The sequence below is a fragment of the Gymnoscopelus microlampas genome (genome assembly GCF_963454915.1).
Source record: "Gymnoscopelus microlampas genome assembly, chromosome: 4".
NCBI classification, from domain to species: domain Eukaryota; kingdom Metazoa; phylum Chordata; class Actinopteri; order Myctophiformes; family Myctophidae; genus Gymnoscopelus; species Gymnoscopelus microlampas.
Window position 1 is genome coordinate 1,141,758 of NC_139941.1, and position 24,638 is coordinate 1,166,395.

The window sequence follows — 24,638 nt, forward strand, 5'->3', positions numbered from 1 at the left end:
GGAGACAGTTTTTTTGATGAGATCGGTGATGAAGAATTAATTAACTGTGCTGCTTTTACTGAAGAAAACAAGGATCAGTCAAGATCTGAGTTGGATGAGACGGGGGAGACAAAATAAGACAAGCTAAATCAACAGCACAAGACCAACAAAAAACAAGTTCTCCAAAAAAACTCAAGCTGAACTCTCCCGCTACAAAAAAGAAAAGAGCAACAAAGCGTGGGACTGGGATGATGACTTGAATGATGCAGATTTATGCAGGCTGCATATTCTGCTTAAAGAAGAAACAAACAAAAAGCGACAGAGATATATGCCATATATGGGCATAAAAGGACACATACAAACAGATACATAGATCCCCATATATGGGCATGAAAGGGAAACAGACAGACAGATCCAGAGATCTCCATAATAAAGTCAAAACGGGTCCAATGACAACAGGTATAATGGGGTTTGCATTAAAGGGGGAACCGGCACTGTGTCTGCAACACAGTCGAAGGCACAGACAGATACAGAGATCTCCATTATGGGCATAAAGGGACACAGACAACCAGATACAGAGATCTCCATATATGGGCATAAAACTATGACAACAGGTATAATGGGGTTTGCATCAAAGGGGGAACCGGCACTGTGTCTGAAACACAATTTCGCACGCAGATAGCTCAGACCTTTGCCTACGTTCTTAGCTAGGCTTCGACCCGACCCGATATGCGGTTTTCCGGAACTAACGCAAAAGGTTTGGAATCTCCGTATGCGGAGATGACTGACATCGGGCTGTTTCGGAGCAAGACAAGCGCTGACTCATTGTGACATCACTTCATAAAAGGATCTGACATCACATACGCTAGATGAGTCAACACAAAATCTCTCTGAGTGTCCATATATGGAAACATCAACGTGCTGACCTCAGTATGACATCAGACCGTACACAGATGATGACGGGTTCATCTATAAAATAGATGAACCCATCATCATATTATAAGAGGACACTCAATGCAGCTGCTGCAACAGCAGCAACAACAGATAACCCTGATCGGGACAGTCAGCCGGGAAACAGCCACACCCTGTCATTGGATGTGACCATGGCAACAGCTAACCCCAGTGACAGCTGTACACCCGCCACCAAAAAACGACGCATGGAACCACGCAGAAAAACCTCATTGAGCAAGAGGACACACAATGCCAAAATGCATCGTGCGCGTCGAGCAGCTGCAGATGAAGCAACAGATAACCCTGATCAAGACAGTCAGCCTGGAAACCTCAGTGACAGCTGGACACCCCCCACCAAAAAACCACGCATGGAACCATGCAGAAAAACCTCATTGAGCAAGAGGACACACAATGCCAAAATGCATCGTGCGCGTCGAGCAGCTGCAGCTGCAGCAGCAACAACAGATAACCCTGATCGGGAGAGTCAGCCGGGAGACAGCCACACCCTGTCATTGGATGTGACCATGGCAACAGCTAACCCCAGTGACAGCTGGACACCCGCCACCAACAAACGACGCTATACATCACAAAGAAGAACACAAAAGGTAAAAAACTTTAGAAGAGCGTGGACACTGCCACAACAACTCACAGAAATAGTTGTCTTTCAAATACCTGCAATGGATTGCATCTGCATTTCATGCAAGGCTGAAATGTTCCCCTGGGAAACATCCAAACCTTCTGGCGCAAATAAAACCCTCGGTGCCTGTTGCAATTATGGGAAAAAATACAACTTCAGCCATTCAAGGACCCCCCTCCTGCACTTAAAGATCTGTTTGACAGAACCTCACCACAGTCCAGGCAATTTATGGACAACATCAGACAGTATAATGGCTTAGTCTCTATGGCTTCAAAGCATGTGTCTGGTAGGATCATGGAGTTCAAAAAAGGAATTAAACCGTTTAGAACTCCTTTAGGATAATGGGCATAAATGGACACAGACAGACACAGAGATCTCCATATACGGGCATAAAAGGGACACACCCAGACACATACAGAGATGTCCATATATCACAGACACAGATAGCTCCATATATGGGCATAAATGCACACACAGATGGGCATAAATGGACACAGGCAAACAGATGGCCAAAACGGGTCCTATGACAACAGGTATAATGGGGTTTGATTTAAAGGGTGGAGCATTCATTCCCTATTTACATCGTTCCTGTGTAGGCCGGTCCCCGACTAGACCCTCGGCCACCCGAAGGGCTAGACCCTCGGCCGCCCGAAGGGCGGCCGAGCTTCTAGTTGTTCTAATTACATCATAGATCATATTCACATACACCCTTACCTCTGGTATTGGATTTTTTTCAAAAAATTTAGCTAGCGCTCAAAAGTGTTGCTGAAGTGGTTAGTAGAGCATAAATCCCATTTTATAATGTGGATCTGAAATACAATTAGTTATACACACTTAAATGCAGTTGAGAAATATAGCTTTTCAAGCTAGTTGGCTAGTAGTATGCAACTACAGTAACGTTACGTTAGTAGCTATATAGCCATCCCTCAATCCAGTTGCTTAGCATTCTGGCTCTCTACAAAGCCATGACCTGTATCATCATTCACTTCCATAGAACAATGGGAGGTTATGCAGTGGACAAAGTAAACAACCTCATTACTCCAAAGTATAGATACTCCTGGACAAATATAATCCATTACAAGTCAAATATTAATTATCAACACTGTATTGTTTTCACAATGCATTCATAGAACCTTGTAACTCTCATTGAAATTGAAAGAGTTGCTTGCAGAATTACTATGCAACACAAAACCTATAAAAACACCAATAATTAAAGCTGCAAGCAGCGATGAACGGGCCCTCGACGTTCTGTCCAAGATATAAGCCTTTAAGGCTACATAACTTAAGCAAATTAACCAAAACCTAAAAAAGAAAAAGAAAAAAAAGTTGGGGAAAAAAAAAATCGGCGGAGCTTCAGAAATTACAGCTCGTCCCTATTGGTGGTCTTAGTCCACATACCAAATTTGTACTCGGTAGCAGGCTGCGAACCGAAGTTATGGCTGTTTAAAGCCCAGCCAATAGGAATTGTAGATCGGCTATTCTCACTTCCTGTTTGGTGTTGAAGTTTGACGCTTTGCCACGGTCGCGCCGTTTTACGACAACTCGAGCTTTTGATAACTTTTCATCTTTAACGTCTTTTGTGTACTCTGAGCGAATTTGAGGCGGATCCGACAATCCGCCTAGGAGGAGTTCGTTAAAGTACAACGCGTGAAAATGGCGTGAAATGCACAAAAGCGCCACTATCAATTCAAAATGGCTGACTTCCTGTTTGGTTTCGGTCATGGCTTCAAGAGACTTTTCGTAAGTCGGGACATGATACAGGTGTTTACCGATTTTTATACATGTAGGTGAAACCGTATTGTCGGGCTTGAAGCACAAACATTTGTAGGGGGCGCTTTTGAGCCGTTAGGCCACGCCCATTTTGGAGACTATTTAAATACGTAATTCTTTGCCACTTGTGATGTGTGTGCAAAGTTGCGCAACTTTTGGAGTACGTATTGCCCCTCAAAACGCGATTCATTATCGGGAATAATAATAATCATTGCAGTTTCAATAGGGCTTCGCACTACTGTGCAGTGCTCTGGCCCTATAAGAAAAAGTGCTCCTCGGAGCACAAGTCTCCGCCAGGTCAGGTAGGCTATTGTGGCCTTCTGGTGGCGCTATAATAGGCCTATGTGAAAAGGATGGCATTTCTTCTTAGGCCTTTCACGGCAATCGGACACTGCATTCATGATTTGAGGCATTTTGTTCCAAAAATGTGTTTTGCTAAATTAGACCTGCTGGTGGCGCTATAACAGGCCAATGTGAAAAGGGTGGCATTTCTTCCTCGGCCTAGTGGGAATGTCCGTGCCAAATTTCACGGAAATTGCACACTGCGTTCATGATTTGAGGCATTTTGTTCAAAACTGACCTATCCTGCAAACTTTGGAAGGCAATGTTAGCCAATTAGGATGGAATATGAAATATCGGACACATCCGTCTTGATCACATGACTATAGAGATACTGTGTACTGACTTGCGTGATTTTTGGACTGAATGTGAAGGAGTAAGAGCAAAACATGTGTTTTACAAAAGTCAGCCTCCTGGTGGCGCTCTAAAAGGCAGATGTGAAACATGCTTGGCAAAGGTTTTTCCATGGCATCTATTTGTTCCTCGGTCAAGTCGGAGCTTATGTGGAAAATTTCACGTAAATCGCATGCTGCATTTATGATTTGAGGCATTGTGTTGAAAACAAACCAATCCTGCAAACTTTGGAAGCCAATCCTAGCCAATCAGGATGGAATATGGAAAATTGGACAGATCCGTGTTGATCACATGACTATAGAGATACTGTGTACTGATTTGTGTTTTTTTTTGACAAAATCTCTATGAGTAATATCAAAAAATTGTTTTGCAAAGGTCGGCATCATGGTGGCGCTATGACAGGCTGATCTGAATGTGGGACAGAGGTTCTGCTGTGGCATCCAGGGAGTGTGTGTGCGCAGTTTCACAGCGACCAGGCCAACGGTGGCGGAGATTAGCTGGTCACAGACAGAAGGACGGACGGACGGACGGACGGATGGATGGACAGGGGGCAAAACATACTCTCTCGCCATGCCTTTCGGCCTGGCGGAGACAATAATAATGATGCAATACATTTTATTAAAAAGGACAACCATTGTCATTTACATTTTTAATACCGTTTGGAACCCAATAGGCCCATCCTCTGTGGGTGGAGTTTCAGCTACATAGGAGTATAAAAGCAGTTTGAAGTTACGGATAGAATCACTCCCTGGTACCAGACGTGATACACCGAAGAGATTACACTATATCCTTTGGAAATAATCTTTTTTTCACACCTTTTTCTACACATCAATCTGAACTCATTGGTAAGACTTAATTCCTTGAGTGTGTGTGTGTGTGTGTGTGTGTGTGTGTGTGTGTGTGTGTGTGTGTGTGTGTGTGTGTGTGTGTGTGTGTGTGTGTGTGTGTGTGTGTGTGTGTGTGTGTGTGTGTGTGTGTGTGTGTGCGTCTGCGTGTGCGTGTGCGTGTGGGCGTGCGTGCGTGCGTGCGTGCGTGCGTGAGGTGTGTGATTGCGTTGGGGTGGGAGTTAAGCAGTACTATTATCTGTTTATGATCATCACAAAGAGAACTTGTTGCTTTTGGTTCCTATATTAGTTTGACTAAATCCAGAAAACAATTAGTGAAATGAAGACTTTTGGTTTTGATTAATGCACATTATTTTGTAATTTTGTGCATTAACTTCGATTATAAAACACAACCTGTAAATCCTGTGTTAAACTGCTTAATGCACATACATCTGTAATGGTACTTCAACATGGTGCATTGTTTGTTCATGAGGAAGCTACCCAGGAAGGTACGTTTTCTCATGTAGATTTTTTTTACATGTAGCCATTTGATTGGTTCAGGCTAGTTTTGTTAAGCTTAACAAGCAACAGTTCATGTCAGCACATTTTGAGGTTCACTCTGACTGGCTGTCAGATACCTGTCTTATAACAAATGCATTATAATTATAGGCCTACTTCTTAACCCTGCCAATATCCATTCATAACTATTCTGGAATTCAAAACTAGAAACTCTGGAAACTGAAAACTGATAAGTCACCAAAGAACACGCGACACGCTGTCAAGCTGGATTACCAGCATATATGGTATGCGCCTGGACCGCTAAGCCAGCGGGCGCTCCATTCACATATTGTTCTAATTATATAGATCTTTCCCCAAGAATTAACAAACACACCCTTCCCTGTGGTTTCTTTCAAAAGTATGCACACAACAACACTGGAGATTTGTCTACAGCTTAAAACAGTGTGTTATAGACAACAAGTCATAGTTTAGAAGAATGAGTGATTATATTTTGATATCAAAAGGAGTTCAGAACTTACAATTCAGCAGCACAGAATCGCATTGAAAAACAACCTCAGTTGAACTCAAAGCTCACACTGACTGCCTGTGACTTATATACGCATGCTACCAAATGGCTTCTCAGCATCAGAGGCACAATGGTTTCAATATATTGTATTCCCACCTCCAACTTCCAACGGATTGATAAACACAGATAAACACATGAAAGACTGACCTTCATTATAAATCCTTTTGTTTCACACAGGGCAATAACACATAATATGTCAACTCTTCCTGTCCCACCCAAACAGACAAGCTAATTTGCTTATCACCTTAGCATGATGACAAAAGGATGCAAATATTTCAAGAGGCTGTGTATAGCAGGGTGGGGTCCCACAGAACAGATTAAGACCGGGGAAGCAGAAAAACAATTCAATATTACATTAGTTCATTTTAAATGTTTACTTGATAAAATATCTTTGACACTTGTGAATATGAAAAAAAAAAACTTATACTTAGGTAATTTTAGGGGCGGCCATAGCTGAGTGGTTTGTGAGCCCGCCTAGGGAGCCAGAGGCCCTGGTTGCCCCAGGTACGATTCCAGGCCAGGCCAGCAAATGTGTCGTTGAAATGAAATGTGTCCCTGAGCAAGACTCTTAACCCCTGCTCACAGGCCCTCATTAGAAACAAGACCGCAAGGACTTTCATGAACGGACCTGTCAAAGGAATTATCCTTATACACAATTAGTATGGGCTTAAATTAGTGCCAATAATATTTTGTACTTGTAAAAATAATTTGTATTTGTAAACACATTTTGCATTTGTAAAAAAAATATTTGTACTCGTAAAAATAATATGTAGTCGTAAATAAAATATTTGTCTTCGTAAATAAAATATTTGTATTCGTAAATAAGATATTTGTATTCGTAAATAAAATATTTGTCTTCGTAAAACAAAGTTTTGTATTCGTAAGATAAAAATGTGTGTTGCAAATGTAGAATTACATTTACAATGAACATTGTGACCAGAAAAAAACAACAGCTTGTTCGCTCGAAGATCTGTTCTACGGATTGCAAAACTTTATTTTTGGCACTCTGCACTTCCGGGTCTGAGCCAATCACGTGAGGCCTTTTCCACTACCCAATCATAAAGCTCCATAGGTCTCCATGGCAACATGTCAAACGGGGTTGCCATGTTGCAACCCCAAGAGTTTTAACTGCAACATAATTCCATTGCTCAGGAAATAAACAATGGATTACAATAATATAACATTCCCTTTAATCAGTAACATGTAGGTGATACCTATATCTATCAAATATGGTTTTATTGAAAGGCAATCAAAGGCTAGATCGAGTTTAGAAAGCAAACAGGTCATGTCTGGGGGCCTCAGTGCGGCTGCAGAGTTTGATTGAGTGTGAGACTAGGACCCACATGCCATATGTCAAAATTAGTGGCTTCATCGGGAATCGTGCGCATGTATTTTGCTAAGAGATTGGTTACATAGTTTAATTGATATTAATTTATTAGTGCATTAAATTTCCCCATCCACTTTGATGGGAAAATTAAAAAACTCGATTTCAAGTATTTTTTTTCCAGAAACTGTAAGGGCTAGAGTTACAAGACTTGGAGGGGAGGTTCATAATTTAATCCGAAATTATCAAAAAAAGAAATACACCAGTCGGCCTCATGGTGGCGCTATAAAAGCCCCCTTTACGTTTTGGCCTATAACTTTTGAACCGTAGGTCGTAAAATAAAAATCTAACTCCCCATATAGGCCACGCCCATTTGTGTCAGGATAATTTTCCGCCATTTTGAATTTTCTTCAAAACACACTTTTAGCTCCTCCTCCCACATATTTTGTCCAAATTTCACAAAAATCGGTACACATGATCTCTGGGCCCATGCGATAAACATATCCAAACAGCATTTTGATAATCCTTACTGTTCGTCCGTAAATGGCTTCCAAACTTAGTGGGAGGGGCCTGTTTTACCAAAAATGCCAGAAATCACGAACGAAACGTCCGGTCAATCCCAAATTTAAATCACATGTCGAGGGTGGTTTACTCAACGAATACCCAAAAGCATTTCCACTTTGACCCATAGGGGGCCTCACAAATGCACAAAACGTAACTGTTTGATGCAAAAACATGATTTTTGGGGGGAACAATCTTTTCAAAATGTAATAAAAGCGATATCAGGAGTGACGTAACAATATGATTGGCCCGTTACATTTGTGGGAGGGGCCTATTTATTTAGTGGGAGGGGCCTATTTCTTCAAATCAAAACAGCACGTATCACGAAGGCGGCCGAGACCCGCGACCGGCGTCGGCGCAACCACACTTTGCAATTTCCCAGAATTGCTACGCGTCTAGTTTTTATTAAAGTTGGAGACCTCGCACGGTAGTGGAATGTTCGGTCTATGAGCAGAGCAGCCTGCGTGTCAAATCGTTAGAGAGGGGAAAAAAAGTCACTTAACACTCTGGACCACCCTATAGTTGCATTACCTAGTTACTTTTAGTTAGCAGAAACAAAATAGCAGTTTCATGTTTTTGGTAAAAATGTACCTTTGAGAAAATGACGTGAACAAACACGGCTGTATTTGGGTAGGTTCTTGAACGTTAAATCTTTGTGTGGGACAGCTGAGATCCAAGCCATACTACGTCTCTTGAATAGCCTACATTGTTAGCCTCAAACTGTATTCAATCTTGAAGAGGAGAGCTGCGACAGCTTTCTCATAGACCAGCCACACATGTGCAGTGTGCAATGATCACTATGTAGTCGGCAAAGAAGTTAATGTTTACAAACACAAACCACCGTCACTCTCTAGTCTTAAGCGTGTCTCTATGTACAGTCTGACCCCTCAAGGGCTGTAGCATCGAAAAAGTGGGCGTGGCAAACTTTTGGTGACGCGACGTTGGGCTTTTTTGTAAAACAGGCCCCTCCCGCAAATTTTGGAAGCCATTTATGGAAGAACCGTATGGACTATCAAAATTCGGTTTGGAGATGTTTATCGCATGGGTCCAGAGATCATGTGTACCGATTTTTGTGAAATGTGGACAAAATATGTGGGAGGAGGAGCTAAAAGTGTGTTTTGAAGAAAATTCAAAATGGCGGAAAATCTATCCTGGCGCAAATGGGCGTGGCCTATATGGGGAGTTGCGTCATGACCCAAGGAATCTAGGGAAAACAAACATTTTATTTTACGACCTACGGTTCAAGAGTTAAAGGCCAAAACGTAAAGGGGGCTTTTATAGCGCCACCATGGGGCCGACTGGTGTATTTCTTTTTTTGATAATTTCGAAATAAATTATGAACCTCCCCTCCAAGTCTTGTAACTCTAGCCCTTACAGTTTCTGGAAAAAAAATATTTGAAATCGAGTTTTTTAATTTTCCCATTAAAGTGGACGGGGAAATTTAATGCACTAATAAATTAATATCAATTAAACCATGTAACCAATCTCTTAGCAAAATACACGTGCACGATTCCCGATGAAGCCGCTCATTTTGACATATGGCATGTGGGTCCTAGTCTCACACTCAACCAAACTCTGCAGCCGCACTGAGGCCCCCAGACATGACCTGTTTGCTTTCTAAACTCGATATAGCCTTTGATTGCCTTTCAATAAAACCATATTTGATAGACATAGGTATCACCTACATGTTACTGATTATAGGGAATGTTATATTATTGTAATCCATTGTTTATTTCCTGAGCAATGGAATTATGTTGCAGTTAAAACTCTTGGGGTTGCAACATGGCAACCCCGTTTGCCATGTTGCCATGGAGACCTATGGAGCTTTATGATTGGGTAGTGGAAAAGGCCTCACGTGATTGGCTCAGACCCGGAAGTGCAGAGTGCCAAAAATAAAGTTTTGCAATCCGTAGAACAGATCTTCGAGCGAGCAAGCTGTTGTTTTTTTCTGGTCACAATGTTCATTGTAAATGTAATTCTACAATTACAACACACATTTTTATCTTACGAATACAAAACTTTGTTTTACGAAGACAAATATTTTATTTACGAATACAAATATTTTATTTACGAAGACAAATATTTTATTTACGAGTACATATTATTTTTACGAGTACAAATACTTTTTTTTACGAATGCAAAAAATATTTTTACGAGTACATATTATTTTTACGAGTACAAATATTTTTTTTACAAATGCAAAATGTGTTTACAAATACAAATTATTTTTACAAGTACAAAATATTATTGGCACTCATTTAAGCCCATACAATTGCAATTTAGAAAGATATCTTTGCAAGCTAGTTGGCTAGAAGTAGGCCACGACAGTAATGTTTGGACAAGTTTTGCTAGTTAGACCCATTAATGTGAAAATGGAACAAAATTGGTTGTATAACAGGATGTTGTAGTCAACATCCTGCTGCTGCAGCCATCTCTGCTCCCCTGATGCTGCTGGCAACTTCCTCTTGCTCACTGACTTGCACACTGTCTCTCTTCTTTTTGTCACATGACCCGTTGCTAGGGCATCAGCTGAAATGTTCTAACCATTAGGGAAGCTATACACCATATTAGGTTTGTCACACACACACACACACACACACACACACACACAAGCACGCACGCGCGCGCGCGCGCGCGCGTGCGTGCGCGCGCGCGTGCGTGCGTGCGTGTGTGCCTTACTATTTATGTTGATGTTGACTTAATGATGAACAGCAGCTTCCTGCATTTTAATTGTTACATCTTTTAGCCTACATTTTGTACTTATTATTATCATTTCATTGGTTCAGGCTAGTCTTGTTACAACAGGGCCAGGAAACGCTACAGTTCATATCAGGACAGTTTGATGTGATTTTATCTCCAGTTCATTCACTGGCTGTCAGAAAGTCTTCATAACCCTGCCAATCTCCATTCTATTCTGCAATTCAAAACTGAAAACTCTGGAACCTGATAATGATAAGTATTGTGTCACCATACTTATCTAGTGAGTCTGTATATCTACTTCTTAAAACAATAATATGTAATAATATGGTAATTTTATATTATAAATCAAACATTCTTCTAATTATGTCATAGATCAAACACTAAAAATTCACATAACACCCTTCCCTGTGGTATTGGTTTATTTAAAAAGTTGTACAATAGCAGGAATGCAGGTACACAACACTCAATGCTAGAGGATATTTGGCTACGGCTCAAAACAGTGTGTGTGGTATCAGTTTCAAACATAAGCACGGTGTTCCATATAAGTAATTTTATTTAATCTTGAGTCACAGTATTATTTGCTTCTGAGCTGTTGAAACATTGGTTGGTGGCATCCCCCATCTGTTCATGCAGGCTGTGATGAGATCAATTCTGCATTCCCAAACACCTTTTGTTCCTCTACACTGATATGTCATAATGCCCTCCTAATATGTGAGGGGGCGTGTTTTTTTGATTACTTTTTCCATAAATTTTATATATATTTTTTTATTGTATTTTATTTTTTTCAATTTCCCCAAAACATATTAAAAACTAGAAAAAGTGCTCCTCGGAGCACAGGTCAGGTAGGTTCTTGTGGCCTCCTGGTGGCGCTATAATAGGCCAATGTGAAAAGGGTGCCATTTATTCATAGGTCTTTCACGGCAATCAGACACTGCATTCATGATTTGAGGCATTTTGTTCTAAAAATGTGTTTTGCTAAATTAGACCTGCTGGTGGCGCTATAACAGGCCAATGTGAAAAAGGTGGCATTTCTTCCTCGGCCTAGTGGGAATATGCATGTGAAGTTTCACGGAAATCGCAAGCTGCGTGCATAGTTTGAGGCTTTTTGTTCAAAACGGTCAATCCTGCAAACTTTTGGAAGCCAACCATAGGCAATGGGGATGGAATATGGGAAATCGGACAGATCCGTGTTGATCACATGACTATAGAGATACTGTGTACCGATTTGCATGACGTTTGGATAAAATCTGTAGGAGTAATGTTAAAAAATGGGTTTTGCACAAATCGGCCTCCTGGTGGCGCTATAACAGGCCCATGTGAAAAAAATTGGGGCAGAGGTTCTGAATTGGCATCCAGGGAGTGTGTGTGCACAGTTTCGGAGCGACCGGGCCAACGGTGCCGGAGATTAGCTGGTAACACACAGACAGGACGGACACACACACGGACACACGGGGACACACACGGACGGAGGGTAAAACATACTCTCTCGCCATGCCTTCGGCCTGGCGGAGACAATAAATTAAACTAGAAAAAGTGCTCCTCGGAGCACAGGTCTCCGCCAGGTCAGGTACGTTATTCTGGCCTCCTGGTGGCGCTATAATAGGCCAATGTGAAAAGGGTGCCATTTATTCTTAGGTCTTTGACGGCAATCAGACACTGCATTCATGGTTTGAGGCATTTTGTTCCAAGAATGTGTTTTACTAAATTAGACCTGCTGGTGGCGCTATAACAGGCCAATGTGAATGTGAAAAGGGGGGCATTTCTTCCTCTGCCTAGTGTGAATCTGCATGCAAAATGTCACTGAAATTGCACTCTGCGTTCATGTTTTGAGGCATTTTGTTCCAAACTGACCAATCCTGAAAACTTTGGAAGCCACTGTAAGCCAAGTAGGATGGAATATGAAATATCGGACAGATCCATCAGAATCACATGACTATGGAGATATTGTGTACCAATTTGCGTGATTTTTGGACACAATCTGAAGGATTAATATCCAAAAATGTATTTGACATAAGTCGGCCTCCTGGTGGCGCTGTAAACAGCAAATGTGAAAAATGCAGTGCAGATGTTTTTCCTTGGCCTCTAGGGAGTGTGCGTGCAAAGTTTTGCGCAGATCGGTGCAGTTATACTTAAAAATGCAAATCGGCCAGTTATAGCGCCACCATGAGGCTGATTTGAAAAACTTTAAGTGGCATTTCTTCCTCGGCCTAGTGGGAATGTGCGTGTGCAATTTTATGGAAATGGCAAGCTGCGTTCATGATTTGAGGCAGTTTGTTCAAAACTAACCAATCCTGCAAACTTTGGAAGCCAACCTTAGCCAATGAGGATGGAATATGGGAAATTTAACAGATCCGGGTTGATCACATGACTATAGAGATACTGTGTACCGATTTGCATGACGTTTAGTTAAAAGCTGTAGGAGTAATGGGAAAAAATGGGTTTCGCACAAATCTGCCTCCAGGTGGCGCTATAACAGGCCCATGTGAAAAAATTGGGGCAGAGGTTCTGAATTGGCATTGAGGGAGTGTGTGTGCACAGTTTCGGAGCGACCGGGCCAACGGTGCCGGAGATTAGCTGGTAACACACAGACAGGACGGACACACACACACACGGACGGACGGACGGACGGACGGACGGGGTAGAAAACATACTCTCTCGCCATGCCTTTCGGCCTGGCGGAGACAAAAAGTAATTGAAAAAACACGGCCCCCTCAGTGCTGTATGAGTCACCAGTAACAAGGACAGGTGTGTGTGTGTGTGTGTGTGTGTGTGTGTGTGTGTGTGTGTGTGTGTGTGTGTGTGTGTGTGTGTATGTGTGTGTGTGTGTGTGTGCGCGCGCGCGCGCGCGTGCGTGCGTGCGTGCGTGCGTGTGTTGAATCCCATTTATATCCATGTAATCCTGAGCTGTCTATTTAGACTGTATCTCTGGGACATTTTGCAGCCATGTCTGTGTCTCCTACACTGTCTCCCTCTCAGCATATTGTGTACTATGGTATCAAAATTCCGCCTTACTAAGATGCAAGGTTCAGCATTGGAACTGCATGTGGTTGCAGCATATCGGGGGTTCAGGGGCTGACAGGCAACTTCAGTGGGTAACTGTCCTGAGTGATCTATAGTCAAGAGGTCCATTTGGAGTGTATCAGCAGCCTCTTAAAGTGGTTTCTGTCAACTGGGCCAAAGACAGTTGAACACATAGAGCAGTAGGCTACCCGGACACTGCACATCTCCATCCTACTGGCTGACAGTGGGTAGACAACTTCATTCTTCCTACACGTCACATCCACCAGTTTGAATGTTCAAAGAGACAAGGTGAAATGTCACCTTTTCTCTCATGGAGCATAATGAAGTATTTCTTCCTTGCCGGCCATGTGCAGTATGCTTGATATCTAACCCAGTACCTGCTGAAGATGCATGTGCTCCATGCCATAAAGGCTAAGCAACACCGTCTCTACTCACCAGTTTGGGGAGCAGACTGTCATAAAGATCAGAAAAGACAGTGTCTGCTGAGCTTGTGAGTGAGTGGACTGACGCCTTCCCCAAAATGTGCAGAGACAGGGGAAGTTGAAACACGTGTCTTGGTTGTAAAAGATTGGGATGTATCCTCATTCCTCACCCACTGCAAGATCACCGCCCTCATCTCAACAATCCTATCATTAGCTAAATTACCCCCACTCTGACCTCCTGAAGAGCAAGAACATTTAGCAGAGGCGGGTGAGCATGTTGTACACCTAGTGTTGACGGTGGATACTGCAATTGGTCATGATGAGGCAGACATCACCATGATTTCATATGTCCCGGTGGCTTCTCTGGAAAGGGTGTGATACACATGCTCAGTGATGAAACTGATGCGCTTGTCCTGAATGGTGAATTGGGGTGTATCAGGTAGACCTACGGTGTAAAGTAGAGATGTAGCATTGGGATGGGACAGTCCTGTGCAGTTCACAGAGAAGATTGTGTGCACATCTTGTACCTGTATTAAGGCCAATATATGTTATGCTCATATTATTATGAATACCAATTCTTGTGACGTGTGACACACGTGTGACAAAAATCATGAATAAAGTGAATCATGAACATTCATCGAGTTGTTTCTATCTGTTGTTCTCCCGAACGTCAACTTTAACCTTGACTATATAAATAGCTTTAGGAAGGAATGGATTCTACACATATGAAAATGAAAAAAAATAGGTATTACACATCATTCTAGGACAAGCGGTCCAAAAGGTACATTTACCTATGTTTTACCCCCTGTCCGTCCGTCCGTCCGTCCATCCGTCCGTCCGTCCGTCCGTCCGTCCGTGTGTCCATCTGTCTTTGAACAGCTAATCTCCGGCACCGTTGGCCCGGTCGCTGTGAAACTGTGCACACACAGTCCCTGGATGCCAATTCAAAACCTCTGCCCCAATTATTTTACATGGGCCTGTTCTAGCGCCACCAGGAAGCCAATTTGTGCAAAACAAATTTTTCAATATCACTCTTACAGATTTTATCCAAACATCACGCAAATCAGTACACAGTATCTCTATAGTCATGTGATCAAGACGGATTCGTCTGATTTTCCATATTCCATCCTGATTGGCTACGGTTGGCTTCCAAAGTTTGCAGGATTGGTCCGTTTTGAACTAAATGCCTCAAATCATGAAGGCAGCATGCGATTTCCGTGAAATTTCACACGTACTGTACATTCCCACTAGGCAGAGGAAGAAATGTCACTTGAACATTTTCATAATATTAATAATAATAATAATAATTTCTCTATAAAAGGCCAATTTGCGTTATTAACTATAACTGCACCGATCTGCGTGAAACTTTGCACGCGTACTCCCTAGAGGCCAAGGAAAAACATCTGCCCTGCATTTTTTAGCCTTTTATAACGCCACCAGGAGGCCGACTTATATAAAACATTTTTTTTAGATTAAGCCTTCAGATTACATCCAAATTTTATGCAAATCAGTACACATGATCTCTATAGTCATGTGATCAAGATGGATCTGTTTGATTTTTCATATTCCATCCTGATTGGCTAACATTGACATCTAAAGTTTGTAGGAGTGGCCCGTTTTGAACAAAATGCACATTCGCACTACGTTGAAGAACAAACGCCACCCTTTTAACATTGCGGACATTGAGGGGATTATTTGGAGACAGATTGGCTTCTCCCACTCCTTCACATTTTCTGAATCAGGTTCCTTCTGGCAACTATAAATGTGGCAACTGGCAACAATGCAACTTTTTATTAAAAACAAAAAACGTTCAAGCATCCACACTTTCATATTAGGGACCTATTAGGCTATTAGGTTTCTTCCAAAACGATAAATGCCCCTAAGGCCCTGAAAACCAGGATCTTTGAACACGCGTCACGACACGTGACAACTAGCTTGTACTTCTGTTATTTTCTCCACTTTTGACGAAGAAACAAAACACGCACGCACGCACGCACGCACGCACGCACGCACAGACACACACACACACACACACACACACACACACACACACACACACACACACACACACACACACACACACACACACACACACACACACACACACACACACACTGTGGCCAGCTCAATGTTAAATAGGCATTTGTTTCCAAAGTATCCATGATTTTAACATGCATGGTACCAGTGGTGTAAAGTAACTGGGTACATTTACTCAAGTACTACTTAAGTACAATTTTGAGGTATTTTTTACTTTACTGGAGTATTTCCAATGTTCAGTACTTTTACTCCACTACATCTCAGAGGCAGATATTGTACTTTTACTCAATTACTCAATACAATTATTTGAACATTTACATTTTACTAGTTACTTTGTAGATTTTGGTTGTTATTACAAAACATACATTACCCACTTCAGCCCTATATACATTTCGGCCATTTGAAAATAGGCGATCTACAAGCTCACAATGCGTTACTTACTTACTTACTCACAATGCGACGCATTGTGAGCTTGTAGATCGCCTATTTTCAAAATATTTGTATACATTTGAAAACTTGTGAAACGGGACATTCTGCATGATGACTACTTTCCACTTTAAGTACATTTTTATACCAATACTTTAGTAATTTTACTCAAATAATTGTTTAATTCTGGACTACTACTTGTAACGGAGTATTTCTACATTGCAGTGTTGATACTTTTATTTGAGTAATGTGTAAATGTAAATGTAAATGTGAGTACTTTTTCCACCACTGCATGGTACATCATTATCAGAGCTATATTTATCCTTCAAGTTGTTGTTTATATGAGTGGATATACAGGTTTTGTAGCAATCTGTAAGGTGAAGTGAATAAATCCCCTTTACTATTAGAAAGGCGTGTGGCATGCTCTCCTAAATGTAGTTTAAATTTACGGACACAGGCAGAGCCACGCATGGACGCAGGCATGCACGCACACGCACACGTACACGCACACGTACACGCACACGCACACGCACACGCACACACACACACACACACACACACACACACACACACACACACACACACACACACACACACACAGGCCCTAACCTGTTAGATAGAGAATGTGAAATGTGAGAGTGTCAGGTTTGGGGGGTTGTCTACACTCTACAGTGTTTGAGCGAGTAAAGGTGAGTAAGACCAGATAAAAAAGAAAGAACATCAAACAAAGAACAAAAAGGTTTGTCCATTTTGACCCACGACCTCTCTCTCTTCACACAAAATGGCAAATGGTGCATTTATATTATATACACCTTTGTTTGGGTCATTTTATCGTCTACTCAGGCTTTTGTGAGCCCCCCAGACAGTTTTTAAGTTGATTAATTCAGCATTTAGACTGTTGATATTAATGTTATCAGACACGCCCTCTTCCTATACAAAGCCAGATGGGTGGGCCACAGGCGCAAAGACTTGAGATTCCCAAGTGAGCCCTGCTCCATAAAAGATTGAGAACTAATGTTGTAACTCACTGAAACCAACAGCTGAATGAACAGACTTTCTGTAGAACCACTGTGCAACTCAAAGCTATAGAAACACCAGTAAAAACCTCATCGTAGAAATGCTGTTGAATCAACAAACAGGAACTATTGTCATTTAAATGTTTGATTTCTACAGAGAAACACTGACACTGTTCTACACTCCTGGATGGAGTTCCGGATGTAGGGAGTGTCTGTCTGTCTGTCTGTCTGTCTGTCTGTCTGTCTGTCTGTCTGTCTGTCTGTCTGTTTCACCCATCTACCACCTTATACTTTAGCTATTTCAAAAATAGCAGGTCTACACACAGACAAACACACGCACACACACACACACACACACACACACACACACACACACACACACACACACACACACACACACACACACACACACACACACACAGACAAACACACACACACACACACACACACACACACACACACACACACACACACACACACACACACACACACACACACACACACACACACACACAGACGCGTGTGTGCGCGCGCGCACACACACACACACACACACACACAAACGCGTGACACACACGCACGCACGCACGCACGCACGCACGCACGCACGCACGCACGCACGCACGCACGCACGCACGCACGCACGCACACACACACACACACACACACACACACACACACACACACACACACACACACACACACACACACACCTTAACCTGTTAGATAGAGAATGTGAAATGTGAGAGTGTCAGGTTTGGGTTGTCTACTCTACAGTGTTTGAGCGAGTAAAGGCGAAAGATAAAAAAAGAAAGAACATCTGACCAGTTTGTCCAGTTTGACCTTTTGACCCTTTCTCTCTTCACACAAAATGTCAAACGGTGCATTTATATTATAGCACCTTTACAACAGCGTTTCCAGAAAAAATGGGTCAATACCCAGTGATGGAAGGAGTATTCACATCTTTTACTTGTATCAATACTGCAATGTAGATACACTCTGTTACAAGTAGAAGTCCCGTATTCAAAATGTACTTGAGTAAAAGTAGAAAAGTATCGGTACTCATTGTGCAGAGTCTCCCATTTCAAAGTTCAAAATGTATAAACAATATTTAGAAAATAGCCGATCTAGACGCTCACAATATGTCGCATTGTGAGCTTGTAGATCTGCTATTTTCAAATGGCGAGAATATATAGGGCTGAAGTGGTTAATGTATGTTTTGTAATAATAATCAAAATCTACAAAGTAACTAGTAACTAAAGTTATTGAACATTGTAAATAGGCCTACTGAAAAAAGTAAAAATACCTAAAGAATTTACTTATGCACAGTATTTGAGTAAATGTACACAGTAACTTTACACTACTATCAGTACCCATGTTTGGGTGACAGAACCATTTGTATGGGTCATGAGTAAATATCCTTATATTGTTTTGTTTTTATACATTTTTGTTTTTAATTATTATTTCAAGATATATATACAAAAAATCTACATATATATCAGAACATTTTCCAATAATATTTCATTTAAAAAAAAAGATAATAATAAATCAAAGACATTCCATATAGGTAAAATAAAAACTAACAAAAAACTTTTGATAAGTAGTGAAAATAGCAGATCTACAAGCTCACAACGTGTTGCATCGCAAATTGTTATGAGCTTGTACTGTAACTGTACTGCACCAACATTAATCACTTAAGCCCTATTTTATACTTACTGTAGGCTATTCAAAAATAGCTAATCTGCAAGCTCCAGATCTACAAGTGAGCTTTTAGGTCGACTATTTTTGACAAAGAGTTTGACACATTTTGAAGCATTTGAGTACATTTACTTATACTGCAAGTATGTTTTGATACCTCGCCTCAAACCACCTCCCCAATACTCGCTCCTTGCCTCAAGGTTTTTTAAAAACAGGTTTTCTCTACATCATGAATTCCCGAATGCTTTTGCCACACCTCACCACTGTCCTGAGCCAATCACAATCTCAACTGAGAATAGTTTTTTTTTGACAGGGACTCCTCTCAGAGCTATAGCATAAAGACAGCAGTTCCCACTTGTCAACTACTGGACCATACCTGACCAAACTGGACCATACCTGCACAGAGCATTCAGACTGCACCCACTGAAACACAGGTAAGACTTGAGGTTCTATGGAGTCATTTAGAGGGAGTTGAGTGGTGGGTAATTATTTATTGGGAAATGTGGATCAGCTGCAAGGTTATTATAGTAACTAATGAACTAATGAAACAACTAAAACTAAAATTGAAAAAAGAGCATTTTAGTTACCTGAAATAAAAAGCAAAACCAGGCTTTACAAAAACAAAACACAATAACTGCTGTAACTGAACTGTATTTGTGCTTTCAAAACTAACTAGAATCACAGAGAAAATGTGTTTAGTTTGTAAATGTATGATAATACCATACATAAACTGAAAATACATTGTCAGGTGGGTTGCCAGTTTCATACAGAGAGTATCCCATTCATCCACTTAAATTGTATAGTGTTCTAGTTCCAATTTTGTCTGCTCATTTATTCATCTTGATACATTGCCTGAAAATTATTTTTCTGTTTAACCCTGTTACTGAAAAACACTCTATAGCAATGAGTACTATCACAATATAGAGCTATTTAACACTGTTACTGAACAAACACTCTATAGCAATGATCACAATATAGAGCTATTTAACACTTATTGTATAATAATATAAGACAACAATGGATTTATTTGTGTTATCCTTTTAGCTCAAATGTCTGACTGTCATGCTGTTTACATTTCTGTCTAATAAAGTATTCAATAAATCAATTTCACTAAATGCACCTCTAATACATTGATTGATTGAATATTTTATTAGGCAGAAATGTAAAAGCAGCACAAGTACACTTAAAACACTTGTCCGTCCAAAAAAAAATGTCCGTCCAAAAAAGGCCTTGCCGGTCTTGTTTCCATTGAGGTCCTTGGTATTCAATTCAGAAACATATAAAGTAGCACCAAACAGTTCAATATCCTCACAAAATACAGAAGAAAACAGTATATTGGAAAAGCAATGAGGGGGGGGGGGGGTGGTGAGTCAAAGGAAGGGGGTTGTCAATGCAAGTCAATAGAACGGGGCCTGGGGGTTGGTGGGAGAAAATGGACCCATGAGCAAATGGGCAGGGCCTCGAACCATGTAAATATATGCTATAGTGTGCGTGTGCGCGCGTGTCTGTTCCTCTCTTTCCATCTCCCTCAGATCTCTCGCTGTCTCCCTCTCTCTCATGTGTGTGTGTGTGTGTGTGTGTGTGTGTGTGTGTGTGTGTGTGTGTGTTTGTATGTGTGTGTGTGTGTGTGTGTGTGTGTGTGTGTGTGTGTGTGTTTGTATGTGTGTGTGTGTGTGTGTGTGTGTGTGTGTGTGTGTGTGTGTGTGTGTGTGTGTGTGTGTGTGTGTGTGTGTGTGTGTGTGTGTGTGTGTGTGTGTGTGTGTGTGTGTGTGTGTGTGTGTGTGTGGGGGGGGGGGAGGGGGGTGTCTCTGTCAAAGGAGAAAATAACAGATGTACAAGCTAGTTGACATTTCAGCATTTATCGTTTTGGAAGAAATCAGGTGCCTAATATGAAAGTGTTTACCTGAGTGTGGCTGGTTGAAAGGTTTTCGTTTTTTAATATAAAGTTAACTTCATCACTTGTGCAGGAAACCAGGTTAAAATCCGGGGTAGAAGAGGAAACTTACATAGTGCAGCTTGAACAGCCTCTGTTTTTATTTTTTTCCCTCTTTGTTTTTCCAGAAATAAACCATGGGGGATTCACTTGAAGTACGTATCTTGAAAGCTCTGAAGGAGCTGGAAGACAGTGAGATCAACGATTTCAAGCTTTATCTGCGACAGCCTGCTAACCTGTGTACAGACTGTGAGCCACTCCCAAAGAACCTTCTGGAAAAGGCTGATATGGCAAAAATTGCCAGTCTCATCGAGGAGAGCTACAGCACTGATGGAGCTCAGATCATGTTCAATGTTTTGAAGAAGATGAACAAAAGGGTTCTAATGCTGAGGTTTCAACCCGGTAGGCCTAAGTGAAAAGAGGCTAGATACAGCATGCTATGCTTACAATTTAATGCTACATTGAAACATTCATAGATTAGTAGATTGTGTGTGTGTGTGTGTGTGTGTGTGTGTGTGTGTGTGTGTGTGTGTGTGTGTGTGTGTGTGTGTGTGTGTGTGTGCGTGCGTGCGTGCGTGCGTGCGTGCGTGCGTGCGTGCGTGCGTGTGTGTGTGCGTGTCAGAGTTTTCGCTAGGCAATTTTTGGGCCGGCCACCTTGGCCGACAGGATTATATTTTACCGACCAAAGAATATATTTATCGGCCAAAGTATAATTAACGTCACATGCATGTTTGCAGATACGTGCACCCAACTGATCATTACACCTCGTTACATTAGCGCTGTGCTTTATCACAGAGGCAATCTGTTCCTGTTTTTATAGTAACTAAATAATATCTATCAACTCCATCATGCTGAGATGTTGCTTGCCAAAAAAGAAACTGAATAAAGTCGCTGTGAGTGAACTGCTGCGCGACACCGTCGCACAGTATAAACAAATTAATATGTTTTGGGCTTTACATCTCATTCAACCTTAATATGCAAAACCTACAGCTTTTGTTTTATTTTGTTAATGGTATATACATGAATGATGGTGCAAAGGAGGTTGATTACTTGCCTCAGTTGCCTGCAATGTTTCACCAACTTTTGCCACTGCAGACAGAGACAGACAGTCACTGTGCTTGCTTGTATAGCCACGACCCATACGAGTTCGGGTCCCTGTGTTTTATTATCGTCAATTGGGTCCAGTTTGGTTCATATTCTATCACTTAGGGACCCCACTTGTGTTTACTATCGTAAACACCCGAGCGAACCAGACCTGTACTCAGCTCATCGCTGATTAGGAGATCGCAGAGAGCTGTGTAAACCTTAATTTGTGCTTCGCCGTATGACGGTGTTGTTGCGTATCGAAAATAGCAGACATACAAGCTCACAACGCGGCGCGTTGCGCCATGTTGTGAGCTTGTAGGTCTGATACTTTCAACCCGCGACACCATCGTACAACGAATAGGCTGCTCTGCCAGATAACTGCAGCGCACGGTGCGACACAGGAGCAGCAGGCTGTGGGGAATTAAACCACACTGACGTTAAGTCAGATCATAAAAACTTTTAAATGATTACGATTTAATGTTGTACTACTTTATCCAAATAATAACATTAATAATAGGCTGTAATGATAAAATAGCCGAATATCAGCATTTTATAAATCAGCAGTTTATAAATAACGGCCAATTAAACATTTTATCGGCCAATGGCCGGTAAATACCGGCTAACGGAAACACTGGTGTGTGTGTGTGTGTATGCGGTCTAGTTGGTGATTCACTGCTGTTGCACAGTTCTGACCTATGGTATAAATTACCTACAGTATAAGTAGATAACTGTGGGTCAGTGTGTGTGATCCTACTTGTCTCAAAATAATCTTAACTAGTGTGCTCGAATCTAGAATCATTTACTTGTCAGCCGCTACAAGCCTTGGTTTCAAGATCTACATTCTTTCTCCCTCTCTGTCTCTGTTCCAGATGCTTCAGGGACGAGTGCAACTTCCTCTCAGGGACCAAACGCTGGTAAATATCCATTTATTTCTCTTTGCACATTTCCAACCTCCAATAAATAAATCAATCAATTAACAAACAAACAAACAAACAAACAAACATTCATTCAGCTACTAAGACAGTCACTGTGTTAAGTGACTGTCATAGTAGCGGTTTGTAGCTTTAAGTTGCAGCAACTTCAAGCTACAATCCGTAAGTTGTATGTCCTCTGCCAACACAGAGAGGTAATGGCAACTGGGATTTGAACCTGTGTTTGCCACGTGGGAAACCAAACATCTACTGCTCATCCAATATGACCTTGTGGAGATATGTGGCAAATGAGCTTCAGGCAGGGCTACTTGTCTACCAGTAGGCATTCTACTTGACACAAGGGTCTAACTGTCTCCATGGAAGAGTAGGGAGGCGATGGAAGAGTAGGGAGACCACCTATAACGACTGCAGATGTACTAGTTATATTGAACTAACATACTCGGTTTGAAGTGAATTTGAACATTGTTTTATTCATTTTCATTTTTTTCTCTTTTCTGTTTTATCCAAAGGAACGGCTGCATCTGTCCCAGGTGAGTGCTGTTCAAAGTTGGTTCTCCATTCTCCATCATTGTCTGCTTTGTATTTTGTATTTATTTATAAGCTGTTGCTGCTTAATATCGGTTATTGAAGTGTGTTTCACATATTGACAGTGACCAGATTAGTTCCTATTCAAATCATGGTCATGTACATGGCCTAGGCTACAGCTTACTGAAACACATCTAAGATTCCATTACATTCCAATTGACATCCATATTGTTACACTGGAAGGCTTGTTGCCTATTTCAATGATTATGAAATGTGTTGGAACCAATACTGAGACAGGTATTATACGAACACTTGCTAAAGTCTCGCCTACAACTTTTTCATTCCGCTTATCTTCAGCAGGTCAACACTTTGTCGACAAACACCGGGTTCATCTGACTAACAACGTGAAGATGATTGATGCCATCCTGGATGTTCTAGTTTCTGGGGGTATCATCACTGCTGAGGGCTACAGTGCAGTGAGGGCTAAGGCCATCCCTCAGGATAAGATGAGGGAACTTTATGATAAATACCTGCTTACTCCAATAGCCAAAGACACTTTCTACAAAGGTCTTGTGGATAATGAGAAGCCTCTTCTCGATGAGCTGATGAAATAGCAGTGATGCTTTGAGTGTTCTTATGTATCATTCTCATTTATCCTCCTATTTCCAAGAGAACCACTCTTTAATTACAATCTATTCCCCATTCTTATATAGCGATGAGTGTTTTGCCCAGGATTCATCATCTGGCATTATCATGATGGGGTTGTAATTGTTTTTTTGTTTTTTTTTGCTTTTACTGTGGTGGTTCGTGTGAGGTGATCTTCAAGAGAGAAAAAGAAAATCTCTTCTGGATTGTGAATATGATACAATCTTTAATTAAAAACATTTTTACTTCATTGTCTTTGAATATATATGATTTAATAGTTCATGTCAGATAAAGGTGATCTTTGGACAATCCAATAATGATGAAGAAAGTCCAAGACACTCTTCTTGGAGTAAAACAAATACTTCAATATAGGG

The 24,638-nt window shown here is 41.3% G+C and overlaps 1 protein-coding gene across 2 annotated transcripts; it reads left to right on the forward strand.

The window, feature by feature from the left end:
* The first annotated feature begins 4,787 nt into the window (after positions 1 to 4,787).
* On the forward strand, positions 4,788 to 24,343 carry LOC311044428 (apoptosis-associated speck-like protein containing a CARD). 2 transcript variants are annotated; one of them, XM_084055994.1, is made up of 6 exons: positions 4,788 to 4,875; positions 19,457 to 19,577; positions 21,205 to 21,478; positions 23,032 to 23,076; positions 23,604 to 23,624; positions 23,977 to 24,343. In XM_084055994.1, the coding sequence occupies exons 3-6, from the start codon at positions 21,214 to 21,216 to the stop codon at positions 24,231 to 24,233; spliced, it is 588 nt and encodes a 195-aa protein (XP_083912120.1). In that variant the 5' UTR covers positions 4,788 to 4,875; positions 19,457 to 19,577; positions 21,205 to 21,213; the 3' UTR covers positions 24,234 to 24,343. The 2 variants fall into 2 exon arrangements, with proteins under 2 accessions (XP_083912120.1, XP_083912121.1); XM_084055995.1 differs by having other exon boundaries at positions 23,980 to 24,343.
* The last annotated feature ends 295 nt before the right edge of the window (positions 24,344 to 24,638 follow it).